A 27827-nucleotide genomic window follows, 5' to 3' on the forward strand; every position below is an offset into this window, starting at 1 on the left:
GAGGCTTAAGCATAGCTCTCTGACGTTTTTTTATCGCGAATTTTTAAAGCAAAAATCGTCACTATTATCTGCCGTGAAAGAAAGTCGACAATCTCCTTTTTTTTATCCACGAAGAAACATATTTAAACTGCTGAAGAGCCACGATAATAGTCTACGTTCATAAGCACGGACACAATTTAGAAAACAAGAACATAAACAGGTTACTTCACAGAAGGCATGGAGACTACATAGGTCATCAAATTAGGGGAAATTTGGTGCCTAGAAGAGGCAACCGTTGTTCTATTAGTCGTGCAAATAAGCAGTTGTCATGAGAACGGTGGTGTAATGAGCGGCGGGAAATCATCGGCTACACCTATGACACTATGGATATTCGCACGCGTTGCCAGCGCTGAATAAAACACTAAGGAGCTACTTAATTTGAAAAAAAAAGATCTAGAAGACTTTAATTTAGAGATCCAAATTACTATTGCAGTTGTTTTTTACAAAAACAGCGCACCATACACGAATTAATGAGTTTCGCCTGCGTTTCCTGTCCAGCGCTTGAAACTCTTTTGTTTTAAATTCGCGTTTCATTTCTCCTTTTCGCCTCTTTTTTAACGCGGATGGTGCGAGATGAGCACCGCTGGCAAATTAAATGGATTACAGATTACTGAAGAGGTTATTACCTGTTTATATACTAACACGAAGCAAAAGAACGACTTAAGTGCTTTAAAGCGACGCAGAGACATGGACAAATGTTTGCGGGATGCGAATTCAGAGTAAACATTTTTTTGCTTCGCGGTCAGGCAAAGTACCTCAATGAAATGCAGTGAAGCGTGACGAGACATATGTGCTCCAACCGCTGGATCGAATACTAGCCGACTGGCCACCGGTGCAACGAAGATATAATTTTTTCCCCGCGAATTCGCACTCCGCAAACTTTTTCTCAACTATACGCATATTTTTACATGAACTGCAATTGTTACCAGCTGCAATTAACTTTCTTCGTGTTCCATATCCAAAGCAAATTCCCGTATATGCTGCCTATTTCAGGATGAATAAATATGGTGACGGTGTAGCACCGGTTACAGGCATGCAGTGCCGTGACGAATTAAAACCGGTTGGTCACCACAAAAATAGTTAGGATTACTTCGAATAGACACTATTAGAAAAAGAAGGACTAACAGGTGGCGAGAGGTTAGTCTTTTTGGGGACTAAGTGACCGGCCACTCGGTATTCGTCCGTTTCTGGGCGAACTGCAAAGGGTGTAACTGCTGTTCACCTGGAACGGGGTGCAACAGTTAGTCTCCGGGAGAGCTATTAATGAAAAATGCAAATGAAGCGAGATTTCCGGCCGCGTGTTTCCGCCGTAGTTTAAAGGCGGATATTTTAAGGCAGCACTTGATAAATATGAAGGCGATGAAGGAAACAGAAATAAACAGACATAAAGATTCCAGGATTCCAGCCGACAACCTTTACATTGGGAGCCGAGCGCGGATATGATTGGGCCACGCCAGCGCACGTTCTCAGCGAGAAATTAAAAGCCTTATATGCGAAGCACATTGCCTGTTTTTACCGCTCGCATTTTTTACACGTATTGCTGTTTAGAGCAAAGTACAACGATTTTAATGTCATATGCTTTTGTAACAAGCTGCAGTAGCCTTTAATGCGCACCCATTGCGGTCAAAATTGCGTTTCTGGAAAAAAAAAAAAGAAGTGCTGAACTTTACATATTACAACCGGTACGTCGCAACCACAACAGTTGTTTTCCTTTCGTTTTTCTTTTCGGATAAAGTGCTCTTATTTCTGCAAATGGAAGCTGCACATTACAGCCTGTTGAAAACAAATACAGAAGGCTATGATCCGCTTTGTTTTTTGTTACTGGCGGACAGTGGTGACAGTGAATTAGCTGCTTGCCGTCACCCTTTCGCTAGTGTCGCCGATACTTACACAGCGTCACGTAAGCTCGTATCCAAACGGCAACAATATGAAACTACGTGTACTTGCTTAACTTTAAACTTTACAACTCACATTAGACACGTATTGAAGCCTGTAGCACTTGTTTATGCTGTTGCACAGCTGTCGGCCGTTTCTGTTGCGGAAAGCCTTTTTCTCGCGCGAAAGAGTCTATCCGCTTGGTCACGGGAAGTGGCGGTGCTCTCACTGGCCTTAGACGACATCCTGCGCTTAACAGATCAAGTACTATTGCAGCCGAGCTCTTCTCGCACGATTTTTGCGTGCTGTTACGCCTGCGATTCGCCCTCGTTAGTCTCTTGCTCAGCAGTTAATCCGTAGAGTTAGCGCACTGCGTGCATTTGTAACAAGGAGAGTGTCGTATACAATTTTAGCGACTAACGGGGGGTCTAGAGGACAAATTCAAGTTGTCTTTCCTCCCCCGTGGCCGGCTTTTTCTTAGAGTGCAGTGACCATTAAAATTACACAATACGTTTGCATAATCTGATAAGGTTGGAGAACCACTTTTTTCAGCCTACTTAACCGGTGTTCCTAACCTGAAAAGTTAACAGGTGAGCAAATAATACTATCGGGACTTCAGTTCCTGTGATGAATAATAAGGTCACAAAAATATAGATGTTAAATAAAGGTGGTAGTTGAAAGCGATGTGCAATATTTAAATCTCCCGAAACCGTTTCGAGCAAAAGGCGTGTTCGCGCTAGACGTATGCATGCAAACAGGAACCTACATTCTCAATAGCGCGCTGAAGGTCTCATGGACTAAGGTTCACACCTGAGAGTATATGTGGGTTCATAACGTGAAAAATATGGTCCCTATTTTTTCACACAGGGAAAGTCATTTTAGAAATTCTTCTCATAGCACTTGCCAGGGATGCCGCGCATATTGCCAGATAAAACACAAACTGCAAAACATTGGCGACTTGTTTTATTGCAAACATCGCTAGCGGTCAAAATGAGGCACAATCTTGACTTCTTTAATCTCTGGTTTCCGGATACTGCACTGACGATTTTCACATACTAGCTTTCAGTCGGCCCCAACACGCCCCATGAAAAGACCAAACTCAATTTTTCCTTAGCAGGCTCCAATATTTCATCTGGCTTCCATTTATCTTGCAAATTCACATCAACAAACGATCAACCCCTCGTCACTAAACACACACACGCGCCTGGTAGTAAGATACAAGGCACATTCTGATGTAGGTAATGGAGGCCCATCGGATAAGAGCAACGTCTACTAACTTCGGCTGTCGTCGATCATTTTTCATTGAGCCCACTACCGAAGCTGGTCTAAGCTTCACGTGAGGGCGACGCGCCTATCCACGCAATCGCTGTTTAGCTCTGGCTGGCTCTACCCAACCCCCGAACTTTCTCTCTATCTCCTTGGCGACCGCCAAGCAGAGGCGGTCATTTCCTCGGCTGGCCACCACCTGCACAGCTACAGGCAGCCCGTCGCTCGTGCGCAGGACTGGGCACACGCTGACCGGCACCTGCAGCACATTGAAGACGCAGGTGAAGTTGAAGCCGTCTGGAAAGAACAGGTCCTGGTGATGGTATGCGGCAGGAGCAGTGGCCCCCGGCAGGATGAAGACGCCGTCGTCTCCCAGAAGGGCCTCCAGGTAGTCTCGCAAGTGGTCCAGTGTGCCACGGAAGGCGTTGAGCGCACGCTCTGAACTGAGACACGAAAGCGTGGACGCCCAGCAGAGCAAGATGGCAGCGGCGGTGTTAGGACACGTCCCGGTCAAGATGCGCAGGATCTCGGTGGTGTGGTTTATTCCTTTGGAGCCCGGCCTGAACAGGTCATACAGTGGTCGAGACTTGGACTCTTGGTAGGCAAGAATCCACTTGGGAATCCCGTAACGCAGCTCTGGAACCTCCAGCCGGCTGACTTCTACACCGTGGTCGTTGCGAATGAAGTCGACAACCTGGAGCGACATGACGAGTGCCCGAGTACGATAAGTTGCAGTCATTTTCAGGCCTTCTCTCACAAAAGTGCATTTGCAGTTTTAGGCCAAGCATACAGTAAGTGCGCAACTGAAAACCATGCTAAAAGGGGATGACGTGATGTCAAACCTCAGTCTCAATATGATACAAAGTTTCTTGTTTTCCTCAACGTTTAGAGAAAGACAGAAAATAGATGTCATAAAAAAAAAACTTTTCAAGATTTGTAAGGCATCTTTATTAAAAAGCACTACCACACACGCAGAAGAACGCACTGCTACAAAAAAAACATGCTTTGGGCTAGAACAAGGCAGACTAATTTTGCGAAATGAAATACTATGAAAATCAACTTCTGTCTTTTACAAGTCACTGACTTATGTGAAGATAGTAAATATCAGAGTTCACAATGCTAAGTGAAAGTCATGGGCATTCCACATCAGAGGCTCAAAGCAGCTTAAGTGACTTGCATCTGAAAGATACATTGGCGAATTTGACTCACAAAAGGTCTGAAAACTGTTTGTGAGCCTGCGAGCCAGAGAACGCTATGTAGATTAAAAGCGATTTTTGGATTTGTTACCACCTTCCCTGCCAGCCGGAAGTCGCTAAAATGGAAGACGACAGGAAAATGACAGAACATTCCTTTGGCTAAGTTGTTCCCGCAATATACTCATTCTGTGACGGAAAGGTGTTCTCGGCAGGCAGGGAGAGAAAAAGTTGAGTTGACTTGAGTTGTAAGCTACAGGTGGGATCAGCCTTGCTTAGTGTGGCCAAAATTTTCCACCGTAGCGTCATTCATACGTTAATAATGACCTAACACATGTCGGATCTGTCCGCTATGCATACATTCACTTATAATAATACATATTCTACTCTCGCAGTCACCATCTATGCACATATTCACACACAGCAGAACACAGCCCATTGCAGTGCCACCATCCATGCACATATTCACTTTGTGCTAAGATCTAAAAGTTGGCAGGCTAGAGTAGTAGCGGCCAAAGCCTACCAGATATGAAGAATTATTCCCAGAGCAAACACGCCAGGCAAAATTTTCCTGCACTCTTTATTCCCTTGTTTTGCCTTTCTCTCAGATACAGCACTTAAAGTAGCCTTCACCATCCACAATAAAAAAGGGCATGCGTAAATCACTATTAGGAATTCGGTGTCTACTTGTGACTAAGTTTGTGCAGAGCCGAAATAATTTCACTCTGGCGTTTCGTACAGTACAAAAACATTCTGAGCCACCTCTACAAAAGACGGCTTCAAAGCTCCAGCTTTATGACTGTAGATTGTTGATATTTTAGGATGACACTGCAGTCATACCACCACCAATATCAAGCGAATTTTGTAAACAGATGCAAAAGGCAACAATAATAGCTGAGAACTCGTCTTAGCTATGGCTTTTTCAGTGCAAAGGACATTTACTACAGAAAATTTTGGAAATGTTTTACTTTACTTTTTGATCAGACTGTTTTCTAAATCCTAAATACATATGGCCCTCCAAGAGCCCAATAGATATAATGGCCACTGAGCCAGTCGGTGAGAGAAGATACTGTACACGCAGCACGCTTAAGGAGCGGTGCAGACGTGAAGTGTTTCGCCAGGCAAAGTATGCCACAACCGACAAGTGTCATCGCTTTGTTCGATTACTTCATCTACATTTCGCATAAGCATACATGTAGCTAATAATTCAAAAGCCTTTCCTAAGGTATACATGCAAATGAAATAAAATCAACTAATTTATGTGGTTCCTAGAAACAAAAGTATAGGCATTTTGCTGCAGTTGTTTGAGTTACTAAATGGTCTACAGAGTTAGCTACCATGCGCTATTCCGTGTGAACTGCAAAACGCAATTACCTGCGTGAAAAGGCTACACGTGTACGTTTCTTCCAATCGACATTAGTAACGCAAAACTGCTAGGACCTAAAGACAGGTGCTAGTGCCCTGCTTCCCCTGTAGGGTGCACCCACCCTCTAAGAAATGAGACAATTGTGCAAGTAAATGCCACACCCCTTCCGTGTGTAATGAGGTGTTTCAATCGTCTCCTCTTAACGTAAATCCTTCCTGTTCGAAGGTGCGTACTCACCTCTCTGACTGCTTTCCGACACTCCCCTTTCACGCGGCTCAAGAGAAAACTTCCTTCGTCCTCCATGTAAAAGACTTTAAGGTTTCGCAGTAGAACCTTAAAAAAAAAGAATGTACGAACATCAAACCGTATTCGAGCTTTGCACCATTTAAAAATTTTCTCCAAGTCGGCACGGTCAATTTTTTTTAACTTTTACAAAAAACACAGTTTTTCTGCGACAGAAGACTTGCTGGGTACACTATTTTCAGCATTCCTCTGAAAAGCCATATGCTTCGGTGATGTTACCTTCCACAGGCTTAGGTTCTAATTTCTATTTTCTGAATGCGAGACGACAAACTAAAAGTCAAAAACCAATTATATTCTCAAATTCTAAGCTGTCCTGAAATGATTGCAGTCTTGAAGGACAGAATAGCTTTAAGTGTTTACGCGACTCAAGCCCATGTCTGGTTTCACCAAAATTCAGCCTCTAAATCACATGCGCGTTTTAATCTGACCCAAAGCAGCAACTATGCTAGACGAGCTGCAGTCGATTCGTGAAGATCTAAGCCTCTTTATTAGTGCGTGAAAGCTAACCTTCCGTCATGCGATACAAGTGTGCAGTGATAATTGATGGCAAGGCTAGCGAAAAGGCGCTTTTGGGCTCTCTACAGCTCATGTTTAAATATCCACGAGCATACATTCACGCCAAACAGAATGTCTAAGTTTCCACTCTGGGTGAAGTGACATGATCGAACGAAGCCTAGGGAAACACGCCATTTGTGATCGTTCATCCAACTTCCAAGAAACCGGGCAGTTGAAATAATATAGTCGGTATGGAAGACAACATAATGTTGTGTGTAGACAGAGTAAACTGGTTTACTGTCGGAAACACTACCGAAGATACGGGAGTAAAGTTTTTTCATACTTTAGCAATGGTTTAACGTCTTCCCTTTTCCTCAACACATAAACCGTGTGCATGCTAGAATAAGGTAGGTGCGGCATTCTTTTCGAGTAATTGAAGCCACTGCTTATTTCCAAAAATCAGTTTTGTTGTTGAGTCTGAAGGGCAGCGAAAATATCAATCTCGTTTTTAAAAGTATCGCTGTGTTGCTCCAAGGTAAACGTTCGTTGCATGATTATGAAGGAACATGTCTTCATAACAGAGCACTTGTGCACTCAATGCTAATTTCATATTGTTTGTAATTAGACGGTTAGAAGAAAAACAATTGTTCCACGTTAACCCATGCTTGCAATTAATAAAACTTCCTTTTTGTCTTGTTTCACAGATCAGAAACTTGAGCGTATGAGGTAATATTTATCGTACTTTTAAATTAGCTGCTTTGCGCACTTGATCGCTTACGCACATTGTTTTGAATTATTTACCTCAGCTCTTCAGTTTGGCTCGGTTTATATTTTTGACTATTTTAGACTGTGTTGGAGAAATCATAAGCATCAAGCATTTTTAACGTTCAGCCTTTTTTGATGAAGTAAATATTTCTCAACCATGCAGTGTGGGATGAAGTTAAACATTTATTATTTTAGCTATCTGCTTTGTTTTTTGAAACAAAGAATCAGTTTTCGGTCTTGTGACTGAAGTGTCAATCTCTCTGCCATGTCTACATATAGCAAGCATGAAACAAACCTTTTTTCACACCTTATTAAAGCTTATTAAGGCAAAAAATACTTATTCCTAGAATTTATTCACAAAAAATAATGCGGAGTGCGCAAAACTCGCTTTTGACTGAGATTCTCCAAACAGGCGGATACAATGTAAAAGTGCAACTGAGGTTTTATTTAGAGCTTTCTTTGCACCGTAGCAGACACAGATATTCACATCCTTGTTTTCAACTCAACCTGGGCTTTCAAGACGAAAATAATAATCACAAAAACATCCCTAACGGCATGACGAAACGTTGGCATATGGCGTGTTTTCATTTTCCAAGCCAAAAGTGAAAGCGGAACTGCCACATATATGCTTCCTTTGATGGTATAAGTCACTGGCCGACAAAACACCACACACACGAATTTCGTTAGAGCAGAGAAGCATTTTGCACGTGCCATGTGTTTTGCACACGTATTCGTGCGAATTGAGCACAACATTTATAACCCATATCTCACATGCCGGCGTGTTACACTTTACCAAGTACAATACTTTTGGATAACGCGCCCCATTACAAGTTGAATATAAGCACGTATGCTTATGGCTATGTATACCAAGTAATGCGATTGAATTTATTATTTTTAGGAGAATAACAACAAGTGTAATGTTCTTACTTTGTCCATCAATAATATGAAGCCAGGCATACCTAACTAAAAACACCACATTCCGGCACTACTCATCATTTGTTTTTAAATCGGGGCGAAAGTTCAATTGCCGATAGCCGCAAAAAGGTGGTGTCGCACCACGCTTCGCTGCCGCGTGTGTGTTCGAGTACTAAGTGTGCGAAAAAATTATGCAAGACAAAATTAACATTTTGCATGTAAGGCTTACCTGACTGTCCAGACGGAGTTCCTCGGCTTTCTGTCCTGCCATTACTCGAAACATTAGCTCCAAGTCCTCCGCGTACCTACACATAGGTCCAGCTGTGTTGTACTTCACCATGGGGCCAACATCAGGAAGCAGTCCATCGAGGGAAAGGACACCTGAGAAAAGTATTGCGAACATATGAGCTTGATACATGCTCTCTCTCTCACGCATACACACAGACACGCACGCACATTAGAAATTGTAAGGGGAAATAAACAGCAATAATCCACACCCGCGGTTATGTAATCATTCTTGGAAGCATACGAAAATGCAGAGGATTATGCAATACATCGACGCGTCACACCCAGCACGCTCTACCTTCCACATATGAACAGTCTTGTGAGTATAGTGTGAGTGAGATCTGTGAGTGCGTGTAAATAAAGTGCTTCAGTGCAACATCTGCCTCACTCTAACAATTTCATTTCACGAGGATTTGAAGCTAAATGCTAAAATGCATGAGGTCAGCAAAGAGCTGCCATTATGTGGCGAATAGAAAAGTTTTCTGAAGTACTTTATTTGTTTTCTTTTTCAGAAAAAAACTCTAGCATATGCAGTGTGTGATAAAACATTGGTGCTTGTGGCATATTCAACTCGCTTGCAATTCAAACGGCGCAGGATTTTTATATGTATCGCTACTGAATAAAACTGCGTGAAAGACCTGCCGTGAAAAATAGTAACCCCATGACTATGTTTTCTTGGCCCGTATTATGCTGCCGATTGCTTTGGCTATATAGCCTGGCCGTAAGCATCCACCCTTTGCAGCTATGATGTCCTGCGGTACATACACATAATAGGAAAGGTATGATATTTCAATAGCTTTTATTGCTTACTATTATTTCTAATTTATTGTCATTGACAAACTCGCATCATTCTTACCAGCAGTCGGCTTGTGGCCAAAGATACCGCAGTAAGCGCAGGGCAGCCTTATGCTTCCCGCGATGTCTGTGCCGATTCCAAGCACGGATCCACCCGCCGCTATCAGGCAACCTTCACCGCCTATCAAAAACCGTTGAATCAAAAATAACTCAGTAAAATTGTATGCGAAACAGAGATACATACAGACCAATTAATAAAAGAAGTGCCATTGTCAGCAACATTTATACACCCGAACCGGCTGTAGTTTATTAATGAAGAATTGGCACTCATGAACATCGAACACCGCGTTGCTTTTTACTCATGAATTTTGGGCATGGGCACGCTGATGTATCTTTTTTGTTCAGAACAAGCTCGCAGTTAGTACAAGTCGCGGCCATTCAATCGCGGTCACATGATGGTGTCATTTACTAACTCAAATCTTTGTTTTGTGCATTAATTGCCGCTCCAACCAGAGATGTTCCTGTCGCCAAGGGCCCGAAAGGAAAATGTCCGAGACATTTTACTGGGCTCCTTGAATCTTATGGTCAAACAGCTTTCATGAAGAGACAAATGTTTGCGCATACAAAGGTACAAGCGCAGTACTATAGTAAACACGTCAACGAAACCCCCTTGGTTGCAAAAGTTAATTAAGCTCCCTTCAGAAGAGATATCTCCGTGGTACGAAGAGCCTAATACGCAGCTACGACAAGCTACTTAAGTCCGCAAATTGAAATTCAATGAATGCTACACCTTATTTAAAAAAAAAAACAAGATTGTGGTCTCCAATGTCAAATACTGTTCTGACAACTGCCATTTAGAGAACAATGAATCACTCACTGGTTATCGTCTTTAGTTTATTGTTTTAGCTGCAAAAACGAATATTCTGGAGAGAATATCTTCGCAAGAATTTGCCGAGAAGTGTTCAGGTGATTAGGGTAAGATTTAAAATTGAGCAAACATGAATTCGGTGCGTGCTCATTTTGTATCAGCCTACCGGGCAAGAATGAAAGAAGTAGTTATCGCTTGTTGTCGCTCTGCTGAACACTGGAAGTATGTGTTGACCCGCCAACATTACTCTCCTGTAGATAGCTAGCTTTCTCTTATACCCGTGTTCATCCTACCAGTGGAATGATTATATTGTAATAGAATATTCGACTTTAGTTGCTGTAGCTGTAGGTCGAGAGAGCAAACTTCCAAGCAACTAAAAGAAAAAAATTTTCTGTCAGTGCAGCCCGACTGATCACTGTGATAACCTCGCAGCTTTTATTGCCTGGGGCAAAAAGAGAGGAAGTCAGCCTTTTACATGAGAGGGAATGCTGCCTAAAAATTACATCCAACAGTACAGGTGGCACAGTATACTACATTAGCACATCTAGAAAACGATTGAAAGCTGCACCTAAATAAATGTTTTGTGAAATCAATGCCAATAAACCCGGCATTGCCTTTTTCGAAAACTTGAGATAATGAGATATTTAAGGGGTCAGGTATCCCGCAGCCGTGCAGAACTGCTAGCCGGAATTGATATTACATCTGATAATGAGTTCCATTTTAATCGAGATCGACTTTATACTGTTGAGAAAGGCGCCTTGGTGCTTTTGCACAGTGTTTTGGCAACGTGCTCATTCACATATAAACGTAACAATATGTTAACGGCGGGTCATGTACTTATTTTCCGCCCATAATATAATCAGTTTGCTAAGTTTACGGAGGAAATTTTTCAAAATGCATGCTATCCTTAGGCGCTTATCACCCAGAAATCTAAGAACAATAAAAGCTTAATAATAATAATCTAATAATTGGTTTTGGGGGGAAAGGAAATGGCGCAGCATCTGTCTCATATATCATATCATTGGACACATGAACCGCGCCGTAAGGGAAGGGATAAAGAGGGGAGTTAAAGAAGGAAGGAAGGAAGAGGTGCCGTAGTGGAGGGCTCCGGAATAATTTCGACCACCAGGGGATCCTTAACGTGCACTGACATAGCACAGCACACGGGGGCCATTGCGTTTTGTCTCCATAAAAACGCAGCCGCCGCAGTCGGGTTCGAACCCGGGAACTCCGGATCAGTAGCCGAGCGCCCGAACCACTTAGCCACCGCGGCGGGTTATAAAAGCTTACCTTAAGTACCTTAAGTACCTTAAGCTTACCGTAAGATAAAAGCTTACCTTGAGTTTTAATTTGTTGCGTTCAAACCAAATCATATCCAAAATTAGTGAGATCGCAATGTCGGACAGATTAATTATTACATATTAAAAATATTAAGATTATATTAAGATTAGGTGTAGTCGCACACTTGGGTAAATAAACGGTAAACGCATTCCAGCCGTCTATTAGCTTTCATGCAAATCATGCTGCGCGCTTTTTCTGCCGATCACGTCGTCCGTGAAGCGTAATGTCGCAGGCACGTAATATATTAAGAATATTAAGATTACATTAAGACTAAATATTAAGATATATAGTCGCACACTTGGGTAAATAAACGGTAAACGCATTCCAGCCGTCTATTAACTTTCATGCAAATTATGCTGCGCGGTTTTTCTGCCGATCACGTCGTCCGTGAAGCGTAATGTCGCAGGCACGTAATATATTAAGAATATTAGGATTATATTAAGACTAAATATTAAGATATAGTGTCGCACACTTGGGTAAATAAATGGTAAACGCATTCCAGCCGTCTATTAACTTTCATGCAAATCATGCTGCGCGCTTTTTCTGCCGATCACGTCGTCCGTGAAGCGTAATGACGCAGGCACGTAATATACAAAAAACGCCATCAACAGCGGAAAAAGTGTCCTCAATAAAGCACGTAGATTGATCAAAATCAAACTTTCGTTAATGAAATCGGCTTCATCTCTTTACCAATACACAAACGAAAAGCAGCGCTACGAGGTCCACCGAGTATCGAGCTAACACGGAAAAGAGAAGCAGAGGTTCTAGCCGAGGGAAAGCCCTGCTCGTGAGCGATATTTTTTTAAACATGCGTGGCAAATACCGAGATATACGGATAAACGCAGTCAAGAATCAGTAATTCTAACAACCAGCCTCACCAGTTTAATTCACTTTGCGAACCAAGATGAGGTCCCGTTATCATAACGTCGTTCAAACGGCCATAATGGGTGGCCCTATTGACACGCTGAAATTTTTTACCTCTAAATAGGTTAGAAAAAAGTTAATTCTTCAGGTCCACATGCGCTTCTCGATTCGAACAACCATTGCTTCGGACAGCCAGAAGTTAATGTCGCAGGCAGGTGCCATTTGAAATATTAGAAATACTTGCCCAGTCGCCTCTGAAATTAGACAGTATTATTATGTACGACCTGCCTTGAGCAATCACTTAGCAAAGAGCTTCAGCGCGCAAGTAGCTGAACTCACAATGTCAGTATCAAAGCGTTAGAATACGAATCGGCCAAATCAGAAAGTGCTTGATTGAAAGGTGAGAAAGATGAGAAAGAAAAGACGAATACAGGGGGCGGGGGGAAGGAAGGTGTGGCGTGTGGGGGAGAGAGTGGGGACGTAGTGTGGCGTGTCACACTGTTATTGCTCAATTGGTTCGCGAGAGTAGAGCGGGGCTACAGCGCTTAACACTGTGATTGACGGACTGGATTATGCCACCCGCTTGAATAGTGTGAATGGGTGAGCGGGAGCAGTTCCTTCGTTTGGGGGAGCACAAACGCTATCGCATATTGCGCCGCATCAATCGCACTGATCATTTTTTTTTTTACTCTGCCGCCAGCGCTAGCGTTCTAGTAAAATTTCCCCACGCACCGCTGCTCCCTCCGGGCACCCTGCGAGTGTCGTAGGGGTTCCTGGTGGCTCCGTCCAGCTTGTTCTCAGAGTCGAACCACAGCAGCTGCTCGGGTACGTTGGTCATCGCCACCACGATGGCCCCGGCAGCGCGGAGTTTGGCCACCACCACAGCGTCCTGGTTGGCGCGGCGGCCCTTGCTGAAGGGAGACCCGACGTCGTAACGCATTCCTGCGCGTACAAAATGCAGGTAAACACTCCTTCACAAACGTTTACCTCCAATAACTGGGCACCGCCTTCATCATAAACTTCAAGCCAGTGAGCTAGCTGTTGTGACATCTACTGCGGCGCTGGCGGCATCCAGCGTGCTTTACATCTCTTGAGGGCGAGTTGAATTCCAAGGCTCTACCCTAAGCAACCGCCACCAGAGGGCCATAAGTGCTGCGCTAGAGTACTCAGCAGCGAACGCTGCAGCCTGCATATTTCTGACAAACACTTCGAGCCGGCTTAAAAAGCAAAAAGAACACAGGAGCCGTGAAAAGAAAAAAAACATAATCAATTGTGTCTTGGCTTGTAGCTTGCATTCTGGAGGCAGAATGTTTGGAAAATAATACACCAAATAAATTATTCAGGGGAAAGATCACTTTTTGCCCCCCCCCCCCCCCCCCCCATACTACTGTTAAAGGCCGTTCTGAGTAAATTGGTAAGAAGCCATGTACAAATGACACAGGAGTAAGCTGATGCAGAATGAGTGCTAGTGTTTCGAAAAGAACTCAGCACATCCTGTATGCGCGTTGCTTTCTGTTGAGTAGAAAAGGGAAGGGAAAAGAGGGCTTACTTTGGCACATGAAGGAAGCCAACAGGCACCGAAACCCAGGAGCTTGGGGGATATTTTTTTTAAGTTGTGATGTTATTCAATGTATGATTAATAGTGTAGGTATTTTATCACTTAAAGAGAGTTGATTAGAAAGCAGAAGAAATAGACAATTACATGCCGCCGGTGGGATTCGTACCTACAACCGCAAAATTTTGCCTCCTGTGCTCTACTAGCTCAGCTACGGTGACGGCTTTCCATTCTTCTGCTTTGGAGGGCGTTTCTTTGAAGTTTAACTGCACCTTCATGGCGGTCACGAGCGCCACCCTCGTCCATAGCGGTGGACGTAGTACGTCCTGTATTACCGCGAGTGTAACGTAAGAACGTGATCGAACGGTGATAGCAGACGTTGTGCGTGTTCGTGTGATAGCGTGTGTAATAGCGGGAGCTGTGCTGCAGATGGCATCAAGACCGCCGGAACCAAAGCTCTCGTTAAGCTACTGAACAGACAAGATTAAGGAAATGAGGAGTTACGGAATACAAAGGAAGGAAGCCCATCATGAATCCCAGAATAATAATGTGTGTTTATCTCATTTTGATTAACGCCACAAAAATGACAGAAACATCCCCTATGCTACTTGGTTTTGAGACTGTTGGCTTCTTTAACGTTACTATGTGTGCGTCACATGATTAGTTCATTATGTTAGCTGTTAGTAAACTTTCTAATCGATATTACGTGTTTTCTATGTGCAACGTTCAGTTTTCCAAGCGAAGTATGGTACATTGCAGGTGTATTCAGGAAAGTAAATTGTGATCGCGTTCCGCGATTATCACGCTTTGCTCACTGGTCCGAGTGGAGGAATTTTTCTCCAGCCTGCCTCCCCCCACCGCCCCTCCCCCCACCCAAATGACTCGAATATTCGATATGAAATCACAATAACTAGAGTCGGTGAAAAAATTACTACGCTACCTTATAAAATTATGCACAAGTTAGTCGTGAAGGTACACAAGTAGTAATATTTGGGACCATATCAATAATGGGACAACGTTCTCAGGAGTATTCTGTTTATTTACCGCAAAACACACGGCAGTGAACAGGTCTGTGATAATGGTACTGGCGTTGGTGAGAGAAAGAATAAGCCACTACATTTTTAGATGGGTGGATTGCCCAATCGAAGCTGGATTGCGCAAACGGCCTGTCTATCACACTACCAAGAAAATAGTTGATTTTTTAAATTATCGGCCGCTAACTCCTAGCAATGCGTGTTCCTTCATTGAGCTTTTTTATCCTTTATTTTGCCTGGATAGGTTTCGTAGAAGCTTTTTACTCAATACACTATTCAGGACGGACGCCACCTCTGCACTGTATGTACCCCATTTCTTCCTGCGGTGCCAATTTCCACATTGATTTTACTTCACCGGTTTGTGAGCAAATCAACGGTTAATGCCATGCGAAAGACTGACCAAGATCTCAACTCGCTCACATACAAAGCCGAAATCAGGAAAAAAAGAGAGGCGCACTCAGAGTAACGGTAACCATTACGCACAAAAGCTGCCACGATAAATACGCAGCTACGCACACAGTACAAAACATAAGCACGATACACAGATATCACATAAATTTTAAGAACACGCACTTCACGCTTGCAAAACATTTTGCATGTTATGCTGAAGTTACAATAAATAAAAGGATTCAAAAGCCGACAAACTCATTATGTACTGAAATTCAAGAGAGGAACAAACACGAAAAAAAAATCGTGACTTTCAAACGAAGCTCAAGAACAAGAACAATTGCATGAACTCAGTATGACTACCTTTAGACGCCAATATTATTACGCCCTGCCATGCAAACAAACATTTCGCTTCAGCATTATTCGCTCAGTCTTTTTTTGAACGCTTCTGGATGAAATGGCAGTGAACAACTTCGACTTTATTAGGACTTGTTACTGAATGATAGCCTAACGATTGTTCTTCATACATATTTCTGACTTTAGGGCGACGTCATGGGGTGTCTCAAACGATGTCCCCAATCTTTCCTGTGACCCTGATTGACGTGTATTTTTTTGTTTATGTTTAACCCTGAAAAATTTCACAAACTGCTACAACCACTATGAGAGTCTGTGTCCTGCAGCCAGTACCAGAGTTGGAACTATGAATGTTTGCTTCTGTAAAATAAGAGAACTGTCGTTGTTGATATCTTGCAGAAGCGAACCATGACTCGGACTTTGAAGTGCGGCGGCATTCATGCGGCAATTCAGTAATCGTGCTTCGGCCATACGCAGACACTCCAAGGCTACAAGCTGGCCGCTTATATTCAGGAGCTACCGAGGCGAGCAAAAAAAAATTGCAGTTAATTTGCGCTACATCATTATTTTCCGGTTGTAGGAATGCATGCGCGCTGTTCAATGTCTTGATCCCAGATATACATGAGTAAGAATACAAGAAATGTAGTTACCTAAGAAGCCTTCATGTACTCTTTTAGTTGCGTCATTTGTGAGCACCCACATAGCAGGTGCCCTTACGTAGCGTGTACGAAATATCTACTTGGAATCCTCGCCTGTTATTGGAATCTCGGCACCAGCATCTGTTTCCAATAACGTTACGTGTTCGAGGAAGTCACGTGGATGCACGGTACAAGGATGCTAGCGCTAACGTCAGCACGTTTATAGCTATTTTTTTTGCATACCATGAGTTAAGCACACAAAAAAGTAGCACATACGAAGAGGACGAACGCGGGCATTAAAAGCACGTGCGAGTGCGAACGAGAGCGTGTGCGAGGTACGCTAAGGACGCACGCTCGAACGCAACAGAAAACGCCAGCATGAGTCTGGCTTCGTCGTATTACAATTCACGTAGCATACAGAGCGGCTCTGGTCTCGGGAGCCACTCGGGAGGCTCCGCAGCGGCTTTCTGGATGGCAAGAAAGCTGTCCATTCTTTCCCGAAAATAAATTCGGGCAGGTCCTGCGTCTTCGTCACAATAATAGCCTGCCATTCTGAAGCGCCAAATACAGTGGAGGCCCAAGAGCATTGTGAGGTCAAATGGTACCACATTCTCATTACCCGTGCTTAAATAACGAATTCCCTACGCGTCAAGTGGTAACTATTTTTTATTGTCCTTTGTAACACATTCCAAAAATAAACCCCTTCCCAGTAAAGTAAAAAAAAAACATGGTATATTGTTTCGGGCTGTTTACAAATTGAGCAGTTTGATCTCCACGGTAAAACGAAATCCTTTCCCTCTAAAAACTTCTTAACTGGTTGTGTCCTGGTGTGTAATTTAAAAAAGAAGGTCTTTACTCCTGATGGCACCTGCATTTTCTTCACCCTTTTTAAAACAGCACCGCCCGGGCCCCCACTGTACAAGGCCCTGTACATGCGTTCTGGGAAAACAATATGACAAAGATCATGGTACAACTTTTTCCTTTTATTTTTGTACAAATAATCGCTACCACGACAGCACCACGACAGTGTCGTATGTACATAGCGTTTTGTGGGTTTTTTGTTGAGTGTTTTTTGGTTAAATGTAATGGGCAAAAGTCAGGCAATAAAGAAAAAGCGCCACAGAAAACGCATTGCAGTGAAAGACATTGTGCCCTTTCCAAAGCATAAACAAACTGCAATGCTTTCATTGAGCCTCTCTTTAGTCATCTCGTATCGGATATTGTGCATTCATAAGCAAATAAAATGTTTGCCTGGTATAGCGCTTTTTATGTAAATATTTTCTTAACTCCTCGTTCTTCGCTGCGTGAGAAATGAGGTCCAGTTTTTAGCGACGCTGTTATAAATGTCGCACTAAATACAAGCTTAGCATTACGTGAGCAAGTGCCGTTTCCATCAGCTCGTAATACATGCGTGCCAGTTGACAAGATTGAACTGGGGCATCATTTTATGCAGCAGCCTTTTCAGCGGGTGTGTTTGCTTCGACGAGCCCATTCCTTCAATGTTTTCTTTGCCATACATTTCTAACAACTCCCCACTGTGTGCACGCGGCAGTGACAGTAACGAAGATGGAGCCAGCCGACAGGCCCGTGGACTTTCCTCTCTTAATATAATCTCACCAGGGGCAACCTGGTGCCATAGTAGAAGCGCGGTTGGCCCCCGTCGGCGCAAGCGCTCTCAGCGCCGCGCTTCTTCTACCCGTACTGGCTTACAAATGGCGTGGGTTCCAATCCAACTGAAACATATACCTTTGGGCATGTGTTGTACTTCCTACATTTCTCTCGTAGTTTAGATACAAGGGTTGGCGGAAAAAAAATCTGCGGACGAAAAGAGGCGGAAATGCAGACGTTGAATGCATTCTTGCGTTAACAACCAGCTCTGATTTAATTTACTGTTGGCGCGAATGGCACAAGTCTCTGAAGCCACGGGCCAGTTATCTCCGATGTATAATGATATCAATGAACCAATTATTTTACCGCGGCTACCTCAAAGTCTTCAATGTTATTCTCGAGTCCAGCGCTCTTTACGTCACCCCGTAAAGACAAATATTTTCTATTTACGCTCACAGTTCTCGCACCGTACTGCGCCTACCTTTGACTGCGACCGAGTTCTTGGTGGTGATGGGCACACCCAGCAGTGGCTGCTCCTGCTCCAACTGCTGTGCCGTGCGGCTTCCGGAGGCCACAAGCCGGTCCGCATCCTCGGCCTTGCGTAGGGCCTCTTCGAAGACATCGTCCACGACGGCGTTGAGCAGGGGCTGCACCTCCCGAATGCGGCTGATGTACGCTGTCACCAGGTCGACGCTCTTCAGCTGCGATGTTTGTTCGAATTCAGAGGATATTTATTTTTATTTTTCTACACAGGCTCTCCGTACCACCATAACACACCATTTCGCAGTTGCACTTCATAGAGGGTGGCACACTGAAGAATAACGTGAAAGTTTCAAGACAAAGTTATCGAATAAAGCAGATTGGCACATTGTGAGGAAACACGTAGAGAAATCGAAATGTATGAAATAAACTGCGAGTATTTATTCATGTCCTTCCGAATAAATGTGCTGGTGAAAACAGCCACGAAGTTTTTTTAGTTCACAATTATCAGGTCTTTGTGATGCGAAGTAGCCCTCAAACAGCCCATTAAACGACCGGCACAGACCGACACCATGTTTATGAACAAACATAAGGGGCGCTCGCGGACGAAGGAGATCTATGCGGGTGGGTGTACCGTTTGCACCGGTGCCTGCTACAGCGCGTGGTTCTATTTCGTTCGTTTCCCATGACGTTGAAGAACTGTTTTTTCATGTGATGATGTCCAGGCTCTCCACTTTGAACGACTCTCTTGGTGAGCAAATGTAGCGCTCAGGACATGTCGGACTGCGGGAGAAGCTTGCGCGATTCGAAGATACACCCAACAGATTTTGCGCCTTCCGTGGGTATGCAGGCTTCACAACACGCATGTATATGACCATAAATAAGAGATATTTTTGCAATGACGTAGCATATTTCGCCGAGGTTTTCTTGGATGCACTCGCCGTACGTTCAGCAACTCCCACTTTCATGAGTGCTCTAACAAACAAGAAATATATTTTGAAAAGTTTTGTTTACATGCGTTTCGATGGGTCAGGTTGATTCCCTGTACCCACAGCGGGGTGTGACTCCCATGTGCACATATCGCGGTGTTTTAAAAATATATCGACCGCAAAATGACGTTTCACACTTTCACGTTCAGTTTTACGGTGTGCTCGGCTTTTCTTCATTAAAGTGCGAGATCACAGGTGCATCAATGACTAATAAAGAACTGCTTTAAAAATTTCAGTTCATATTTATGCCTATGGGCCAAAACCCAAGCTTTTACCCCCAGCCAACGGCGGTGTCTGATAGTCCCTGCTGTGCTTATAAACAAGCCGTTGGTCTCTAAGATATCGGCCAGCAGTCCGTTGGAGGCGTGAAAGGATGTTTTCGCAGCCGCTGCGAATCGCATTTCATTCTGGGACATACTCTCGGCGTTGAAGCAGGCGGCCAGTCTGTACTAAGCACTACAGAGGTAGCATTTGTGCAGTCGTATTACCCGACTCAGTGGCTATGGCCTTCGGATGCTGACTGTCGGTCGTGGAATCGGCTGGCGGCCGTAGTGACCGCACATGAATGTAGGCGAAGGACAAACGACGTACGTGTGCTGCGCGACATCAGCGCTTGTTATGGAACCCGAGGCGGCCGGAATTAATCCAGACCCCTCGCCTACGTTCTTTTGACCGAAACCCAAACAAGATGAGTGACAGAGCGCTGAGTAGCAACTGATATGGGTACCGGAGATAAATGGTGGCCGAGTGTTGTCCTGTGGAGAACCGCCTACTCCATTCAATGTTTCTGAAATGCTGCGAAATATTTGTTTGGTCTTTTGGCACAATACTTGTTCTGCCCACAGAAACCACCAAGCGTGAACTTCGGGAATTCTTTTGATTTGTTTATTGGGAAAGGCTTCGTAGTTGGGAAGACACCAAGAAGTTTTATTGCAGCGCTTCTTTTGACGGGCTTTGCTTCTCATAGAAGTTTATGTGTGCTATGTGATCTTAAAGCGCAAATAACAGAAATGTGCCGAATTTTTTTCCTCAGTAAATATATATCTTGTTTTTTGTTTATTTTGGCGTATGTATCGCAACACTTGTAGTTTACATTGCGAGCGTTTTATGGTCATTCGATGCAACCTCATGCTATTTATGATAACGTAAAATGTATCGCGACACAGTGAGCACTCATGAAATGCAATCATTCCTTAGAGATCCGCGTAAAAAACCAGTCGCCGTTGCAGCGGCTTGCTCGCAATAATGGCCTGCGGCATCCGTGTTTCCATTTTGGGTATATTTGAACTCAAAAACGCTGGTCTATTTTTGTTTGCTTGTTAGTTTGTTTAATTATTTATTCCTAAAAGGTCCTGTCCTAGTGTATTACATAAGCGGGAAGTGTCATAAATGGCGGCGAAGGTTAGTGATGATTTTCGTTGGCGGTGTTGAGTTCGTGTTGATCGGCTAACAAGGCGATGTGGGCGAGAAGGTGGTACCAGTGCAGGGCTGTGCGTAGGAAAAAAAAAATGACTCCTGAAACGCTTTGGTACGGGAGCACTATGGGTAAATGACTGCGGGATGGCTGTGGCGGAATAAAGAATGGGCTGGATGGACGAAGATGTTGTCTAATGGCAAACTATGAAAAAACTTTTTATGGAGGCAATGAAGTTCAAGTTTACAGCGGGAGGCTAAGGTGTGTAGACTGAGCTAGAATTTTAATTCGGTGGAAGCAGTGCCATAACAGTAATTGGAAAGAATGAATATAGCTGCGGGATTCTTAATGGCATCGAGCAAATTTATTGGTTTAATTTGCTGAAGATAGAATATAGAATGCGCATACTCTATTTTGTTCCTGATAACTGTTGCATACGCGATAATTTTGAAGGGGGTGCAAGGCAAGGTTGCGGCATAAGTTCCAAAGGGTTCATTCCCATTAAAACGCTTTAAACGCTCGATATAAGGCAACTTTATTTCAAGAACACAGTTTAATTTCTTATTCCTTGAGCGCATGGTAGCTGTTTAAAAAAATAAACACCACATTTGGAGACTTGCTTGTTCATGCTTTTGAGTTTTTCTGACCCGGTCGCGGGTTCCCTCAACCGAGCCTCTACTTTAAGACTCTATGTCGTTGCTCTTGGCAGGAAAATGCGTTTACGTTCAAATAGCTGCGATTTTGCTCATATCTGTTAGCCATCAGCCCAAAACCTTTCCCGGCCAGGCCGGCATCAATAAAAAACAAACTAGGCAACATGGTAAAATAAGGCAAACGACGCCGCCACCAGCCGTAGAAGCAACAATTATGAAGGTACTGTAGCTCTTCCAGGAAAGGAAACAGTACTCAACTTACCAAGAGAAAAACCCTTAAGGAGCTATTGTTTCTTGCACTAAACATATAATGAATCTATTGGGGAAACATTTTCTTGCTATTGGAGTTTTTTTTTGTGCAGTTGAGAAGGCACATATAGCAATTACTAGGTTGGTTTGTGGCATTTGACGTCCCAAAGCTACTCAGGCTATGAGGGACGCCGTAGTGGAGGGCTCCGGATGATTTCAACCACCTCGGGTTCCTTAATGTGCACTGATATAGCACAGTAGACAAGCAACAACATTTCTCCTCCATCGAAGTGCGACCGCCGCGGCCGGATCGAACCCGCGTCTTTCGGTTTAGCAGCCGAGCACAATACCTGCTGCGCCACCACGATGGCTAATAGTCATTAAGAATGGCCGATATATATATTAACATTCTTGCAATACATTCATGCAATCCGGTGCGTGTAAGAGTGTTCCCACAGAACTCTTTCGGTAAATATTGCTCTCATTTTAATAAAACCATGGTTATGATGAGGGAAACTGACATATCCACTATTCTTGGACAAAAATTTTGAAAATCAGAATATTTGAAAATAATAATTTGAAAATTAGAAATTAGAAATTTTGAAAAATTGAAAACGTGCACAAAAATTCTAGTACAGTAGCGTTCTTCAATTTTTGCGTGGAAATACGGCCGCATGAGTGATGGTCAGCAGCATAAAGTGTCCGCAACAGCTTGCCACCTGCATGTTTTTGTACCAGCGGAACGGCTGCCGTTGCAAAAAATTTAAGGCTGTGATGCCATTGCTTGCGTAGTTGTTCATCAGACAGACTTCTCCAAGCGTGTCGCTGCACAAACTGCAGGCAGGAGCTTCTCACTCAAAGTCTGGGTTGCCAACTGTGCCCCTGGGGAAATTGTATGCGACTGTGGAAGCACTTTGAGGTAAGCAGAGCAGAGCGCTTTATGCTACTTCCTGTCTTTTCCTTAAATAAGAGCGAGCTCTTAGGAATTATGCCCTTTAGCTTTGCCAGGATGGCTTTACCCCAATGAAAGAAAATGTTCACCTAAGATAAGTAGGAGAAAATTTATAAAAATGCTGATCCTCAATGCGAATGACCGTTTTCATGCTCTCTTTCTTTCTGGGTAGTGTTGAAGTGCGTTAAAACTTTTGTGATTTCTTTTTGCGTCAGTCAGCTGCAGTGTACTAAAAATGATAAAGAAAATTGGTTTTTGTGGAAAGGAAATGGCGCAGTATGTGTCTCACATATCGGCGGACACATGAACTACGCCATAAGGGAAGGGATAAAGGAGGGAGTGGGAGAAGAATGGAAGAAAGAGGTGCCGTAGAGGAGGGCTCTGAAAATAATTTCGACCACCTGGGCATCTTTAACGTGCGCTGACATTGCACAGCACACGGGCGCCTTAGCATTTCACCTCCATCGAAACGCAGCCGCCGCGGTCGGGTTCGAAGCAGTTTGCAAGTTTGGTTTTACATACACACTAAGGCAGCGCGGTGGCCGCAGCAGTTTAACAGCCACCACAAAATACCACACTTACAATGGTAACAATCACTTAAGTGTAACAGCGCTTGATCCCCAAAGCAGTACACGCCTACTATTTTTTCTACGTTCTTTTTGCTCGCTTTGCTTTGCCAGCACGCTCGACGTGCGCCTCAGCCAGAAGTCGGCATGAGCCTGTTCTGTTTTAAACATAAAAAGAAGTCTTTCATTTCCATTGAAGACTCGCTTCGAAAACTCTGCCGAGAGATGGGCGGTCTTTCCCACCCATGGCTGTGCGAAGGCCTTGTGTATGAAGAGCCAGATAAGCGAGAAGAGCGGCATCATTTCTGGCCATTTATTTTACTTCGGACACTGGAGTAGGGGCTTCTTCGCGAAGCGAACAAACCGAAGGCCTCCCTCGCCGCGCTATCATATCAAAGGAGCTGAGCAAGTGGGGAGCCACAGTTTTCGTCGTGATTACTTTGGAGAGCTGCGAGCAGACCAAGCACGGGGAGGCAGCAAGCGACATTTTAACGCGACAGCGTAAAAGGCCCCGTTCAGCAAAAGTTCGGTGTCTGCGGTGTCGGTGTTGTGAGCGAAAAATCCCAAGCATGGATCTGGCTGGTGGTCCCCAGTGGGCAACGTTGGAGGCAGCTTGCCCACCTAGGTCACGTGACCTTGTGGCGTCATCACAACCTGCCGACGGGATAGAGGGCAAACTGCTCACCGTAGCTGGTAGCGGTTACATTGGTGTTTGATCGCGAGACGTGCCTCGGGAAGAGCAACCTGGGCCGCACGATGTCCACCGCTGCCTGCCATCGCTGGGCAGTGGAGCATCGCTTAAACGCTGCACTATACTGCGCCAGGAGGTGCATAAGGACTCCTAAGGGGCATTGAATGTGAAGTATAGAATTACGTTGATGAGTGGATATCAACCCATTTATGGAGAAGGTCATTTTCTACTTTACTTTCATGGATCCCTCTGAGTCGTGAGACCCCTCTTGGCACAGTGGTGCAGCGCTTCAGAGATGTGTCACTGCCCAGCGATGGCAGGTGGCCCACCTGTCTCCTAGGTTGTTCTCTGGGGACCATCTGCCTCAGCCATGCTTGTGATTTTCGCTTTAAACGACGACATCGCATTTTCTGTCGAACGCTATTGGGTTAAAAGATAGTGAGAGCAAGTAGAAGCAATGATATGCTAAAATCTTCACATAAAACACCGCTACACAACTCAGAGAAAAATGCGATGTTCTTTACTTTTGGCTGATTGTCGCGAAAACTATTTCGGTGAAAAAAACAAAAAAGTTTTCATTTTTCTGATCATGAAATTATATAGCAGCTCATGTTTACGAATCAATTTTCAGCTCTGCAGTCCATACGTTGCAACCGAAAATAGGGTCGTTCGTTAGCAGCTACAATGCGAACACGAAACAGCAACGCGTGGGATTTTAGTGATACCGCAAGCCGCCTGTGCGTGATCGGAAACGACAGACTAAATGCCTCGGCCAAAGTATGCCTTTATAATGTGTCTTTCACTTTCTTCCAGTGAGCACGCTATGATCAAAAATATCCCAACCACGATATATATGTCACGTTCAACTAACGCTGTAGGTGAAACGATGTTTTAGAAACCCGTTACCTCATAGAATAGGCGCGGCGTATGTTATCATAAGCAATATATTGCGCCTATTAGGTGCCTCATTCTCAGACATATGCTTCGTATATGATAAACCGAGTAAAACGCCTTTTGCTGCCCTTGCACACAACGCGTTGGAATAAGTGCTTGTAATAACAACTCCGTCGGCGGAGTTGCTGCAGGCGGCCTGGCTGGCCTGGGTCGGTAATTATATTGTACGAACAATGATCCTTATCCTTGCCACAGGCTTCTCTTGTGGGGAGCGACGAATGACGTGCACCACTCAAAGCTGGTTGGCAGACCGGCCATTGTCTAGGGAGAATACCCGAGAGCAAAGGGCTGGGCGATTATCCGAAGAGAAGGAGACAAAGACACTCGTTCGCTGACTGACGCAAAGTGGTCCCTGCCGACCTGTTGACAAATATGACAGCATTTTTTTTTGTGGACGGTGGCGACGACCGCCACTTGTTCCTGCTTTTCACTCCCTTTCGATTTCAAAACAGATAGGAACGCCAAATATTTGCCGTTGTGCAGTTTATTTTTCCAACTTTCTTATCTTATCTATGGAAAGATGACAACAGAAAGCTAACCTCGTGGAATCATATTGTCGTGAGCAGAGGTCAAGAAAAACAACATGCTTAATTTTTGCGCAAAAAATCATCCCTTCCAAGCCTTGCCAGCGCTAGTATGAAGATGAGCCGAACGCCAAACGTTTTTCATTTTCTTAAAAGAAATAAAACAGACCTCGTCAGCTAGGATGATTTCCTAATCATCAAGGTGTTCCTGGCTCAGGAAATATTTTTAGTTGGCTAGTTTCGGTAGCACTACTTTAGCTTTTTTGCGCGGATTGAGGGAAGAACGCACTATGGGCAGCATTTTTCGGAATACAATCGGCAGTTCATGCGTGCTGAAACATCAAAGCTCGCGTCTTCTTGAAACAACATTTGTGTTGGTTCTCCAATGAGTATTTTCAGGATGGTCAATTTAAATAATCTGGGCCCCAAAGAATTCAGTCCCAAAATTCGCAATTGCGCGTATCAGTCTGTATCGCGCGGATTGCTAAATATGTGTTTTCTTACAGACGCTAGCTACTATTTCCATCTAGAAGGGCATCACTGGGGCGGGCAGCCTCATGAAATTCGAGCATACTACTGATAACCAGTACCTTGCTTACATAACGTTACGCAGGCAGCCTTAGTAATAGCACACGCGATTAGTACAATGTGCTTCAGGTTGTCTTACGCAGGAAAGCAGTGAAATCTACGCTACACTCGTCTGCCACTAAGGATCTTTACACCAAAGGACAAATCATATGCGAGCCTTTTCTCGGTTTAGGAATGGCTGACTTTCTTCCCCAGTCTGCGAAGATGATAGTGATCGCAATGGTTTTAAATACTGAAAAACGATGGTGAGTACTATTGTTGCGAATGAAAAAATGTAAAATGACAGCCAGTGGCTGTAACACATATATTTTTTGTGTAAATATTTACACAAAATGCAACATTGTAATTTTTCATTTCCTGGCTGCTTACATCGTCTGTTTCACCTTACTTTCCAAGTTCGCACATTTTATGAGGCAAAAAACCACAATCTAACAAAAACATTCCTTTTTAGCCAGAACACCGCCCGTTTCACTATATATCAGCTTTCTATTATACTATGGAAATTACGGTGAATCTGTCTGCAATTTTGGTATGACTAGAGAATTTTCACAAATGGCTTTGTAAAGCTAATATTAGCCTACGCCATCATTTCCAAGCATCTGTAGAAGCAGCATCAATGAAGCAGCACATTATTATCCATGATTGCGAAATGCTTCTCAAGTAAAAGAAAGCAAACTCAATTGCCTTAAGACTGGCTACCCATAGAAAAAGAGCGGACTCTGGACGAAATGTCGGCCACTAGATGTCTAGTTCTGAAGGGCTTCACTTCTTAACTATATATAATAGAATTGCTGTCCTCTGATTCGTCTCTCCTACTGACAGAAAAAAAAGTTTTACTCTCTGTCTCAATTTTTAAACTTCAATGCAAAGCTTAATTAAAAAGTTTCAGGTCAAGGCTCCGAAGGATGTACAAATAAAGACAACCTAGATCGTGGCCAGAACTACCTGCAGAGGACATTCATTCTATCCCCACAATATGAACAATCGTCAACCCACCTTCCCTTCGCGGATGTCAGCGGCAAGTCGGGTAGCCGAACGCAGAAGGAGCTCGTTCTTGATGGGCGGGGCGCGCCGAGACTTTACCAGCCAGTATCGCAGCCAAAACAGCAAGCGGACTGTGTTGCACCAGAAGAACACGAACGCCTCGAGGAAGAGGGCCTTCAGCCCTTCGCAGAAGCTGGCCATCGTTCCGCCGTCAACCCTGCGGCCAAGACGTTTCGGATGTCTCTAGAAAAGACGAAAAAGCTCGCAGAGAGAGCCGCTGAAATGGACGCAGCACAAAGCGGAGGGCTTTCACTGCACAGCGAACATATCCCGCGACTCTGGCGGAACGCTGGTGCTCGAAGGTTGTGGCGAGCGTGCCGCGTTTATCTCGCGGCAAAAATAGACAAGTGTTCTGAGGAGATAGCGCGCTGCGACTTCCTGCACAGGCAACGCGCTGTCGCTACGCGCGCGTGTCTGTCTGGCTCGCTATTTTACTCAACACTGTCGACTTTCTGACAAAAAGGACGAGGCGGGCTTCTGGACCTTCGAGATTGCGATTTTAAAATTTGTAGTACTCCGGTGTTCCATGTGCCAAATTTGTACATTAGCAACGACAAACACCGTAGCTCGTGGCTCCTTAATATTTCAACTACGTCAGATTCATTAAAGTGCTCTGGTATCAGAACGGCACGCTACTGTTTGTCTACTGTCGATTTATAAGAAATGACGAAGCAATTTCGGGATTTGCAGGAAATATTTCTTGGTAGAAGGAACATCGTATTTTTGAGGCTAATAAGTTTTAACTAATAGAGATGCACAAGATTAATGTCGTGTCCT

At 44.1% G+C, this 27827-nt stretch overlaps 1 protein-coding gene across 1 annotated transcript; it reads right to left on the bottom strand.

Annotated features, from left to right (window-relative positions):
- Positions 1 to 2859: 2859 nt before the first annotated feature.
- LOC144096659 (fatty-acid amide hydrolase 2-A-like) lies at positions 2860 to 27334 on the bottom strand. Its single transcript, XM_077629491.1, has 7 exons — positions 27003 to 27334; positions 18428 to 18647; positions 13103 to 13312; positions 9359 to 9478; positions 8447 to 8598; positions 5977 to 6072; positions 2860 to 3874 (listed from the first exon to the last, which is right to left on the bottom strand). The coding sequence occupies exons 1-7, from the start codon at positions 27189 to 27191 to the stop codon at positions 3266 to 3268; spliced, it is 1596 nt and encodes a 531-aa protein (XP_077485617.1). The 5' UTR covers positions 27192 to 27334; the 3' UTR covers positions 2860 to 3265.
- Between the last annotated feature and the right edge of the window lie 493 nt (positions 27335 to 27827).

The sequence above is a fragment of the Amblyomma americanum genome, chromosome 7 (genome assembly GCF_052857255.1).
Source record: "Amblyomma americanum isolate KBUSLIRL-KWMA chromosome 7, ASM5285725v1, whole genome shotgun sequence".
In the NCBI taxonomy this organism is placed as follows: Eukaryota; Metazoa; Arthropoda; class Arachnida; order Ixodida; family Ixodidae; genus Amblyomma; species Amblyomma americanum.

Coding starts and splice junctions, on each gene's coding strand:
- LOC144096659 (XM_077629491.1), bottom strand. CDS start 27,191: ATGGCCAGCTTCTGCGAAGGGCTGAAGGCCCTCTTCCTCGAGGCGTTC. Junction 6,073..8,446: donor AACTCCGTCTGGACAGTCAG/GTAAGCCTTACA, acceptor TTTTTTTTTAAG/GTTCTACTGCGAAACCTTAA. Junction 3,875..5,976: donor GTCGGAAAGCAGTCAGAGAG/GTGAGTACGCAC, acceptor ATGTCGCTCCAG/GTTGTCGACTTCATTCGCAA.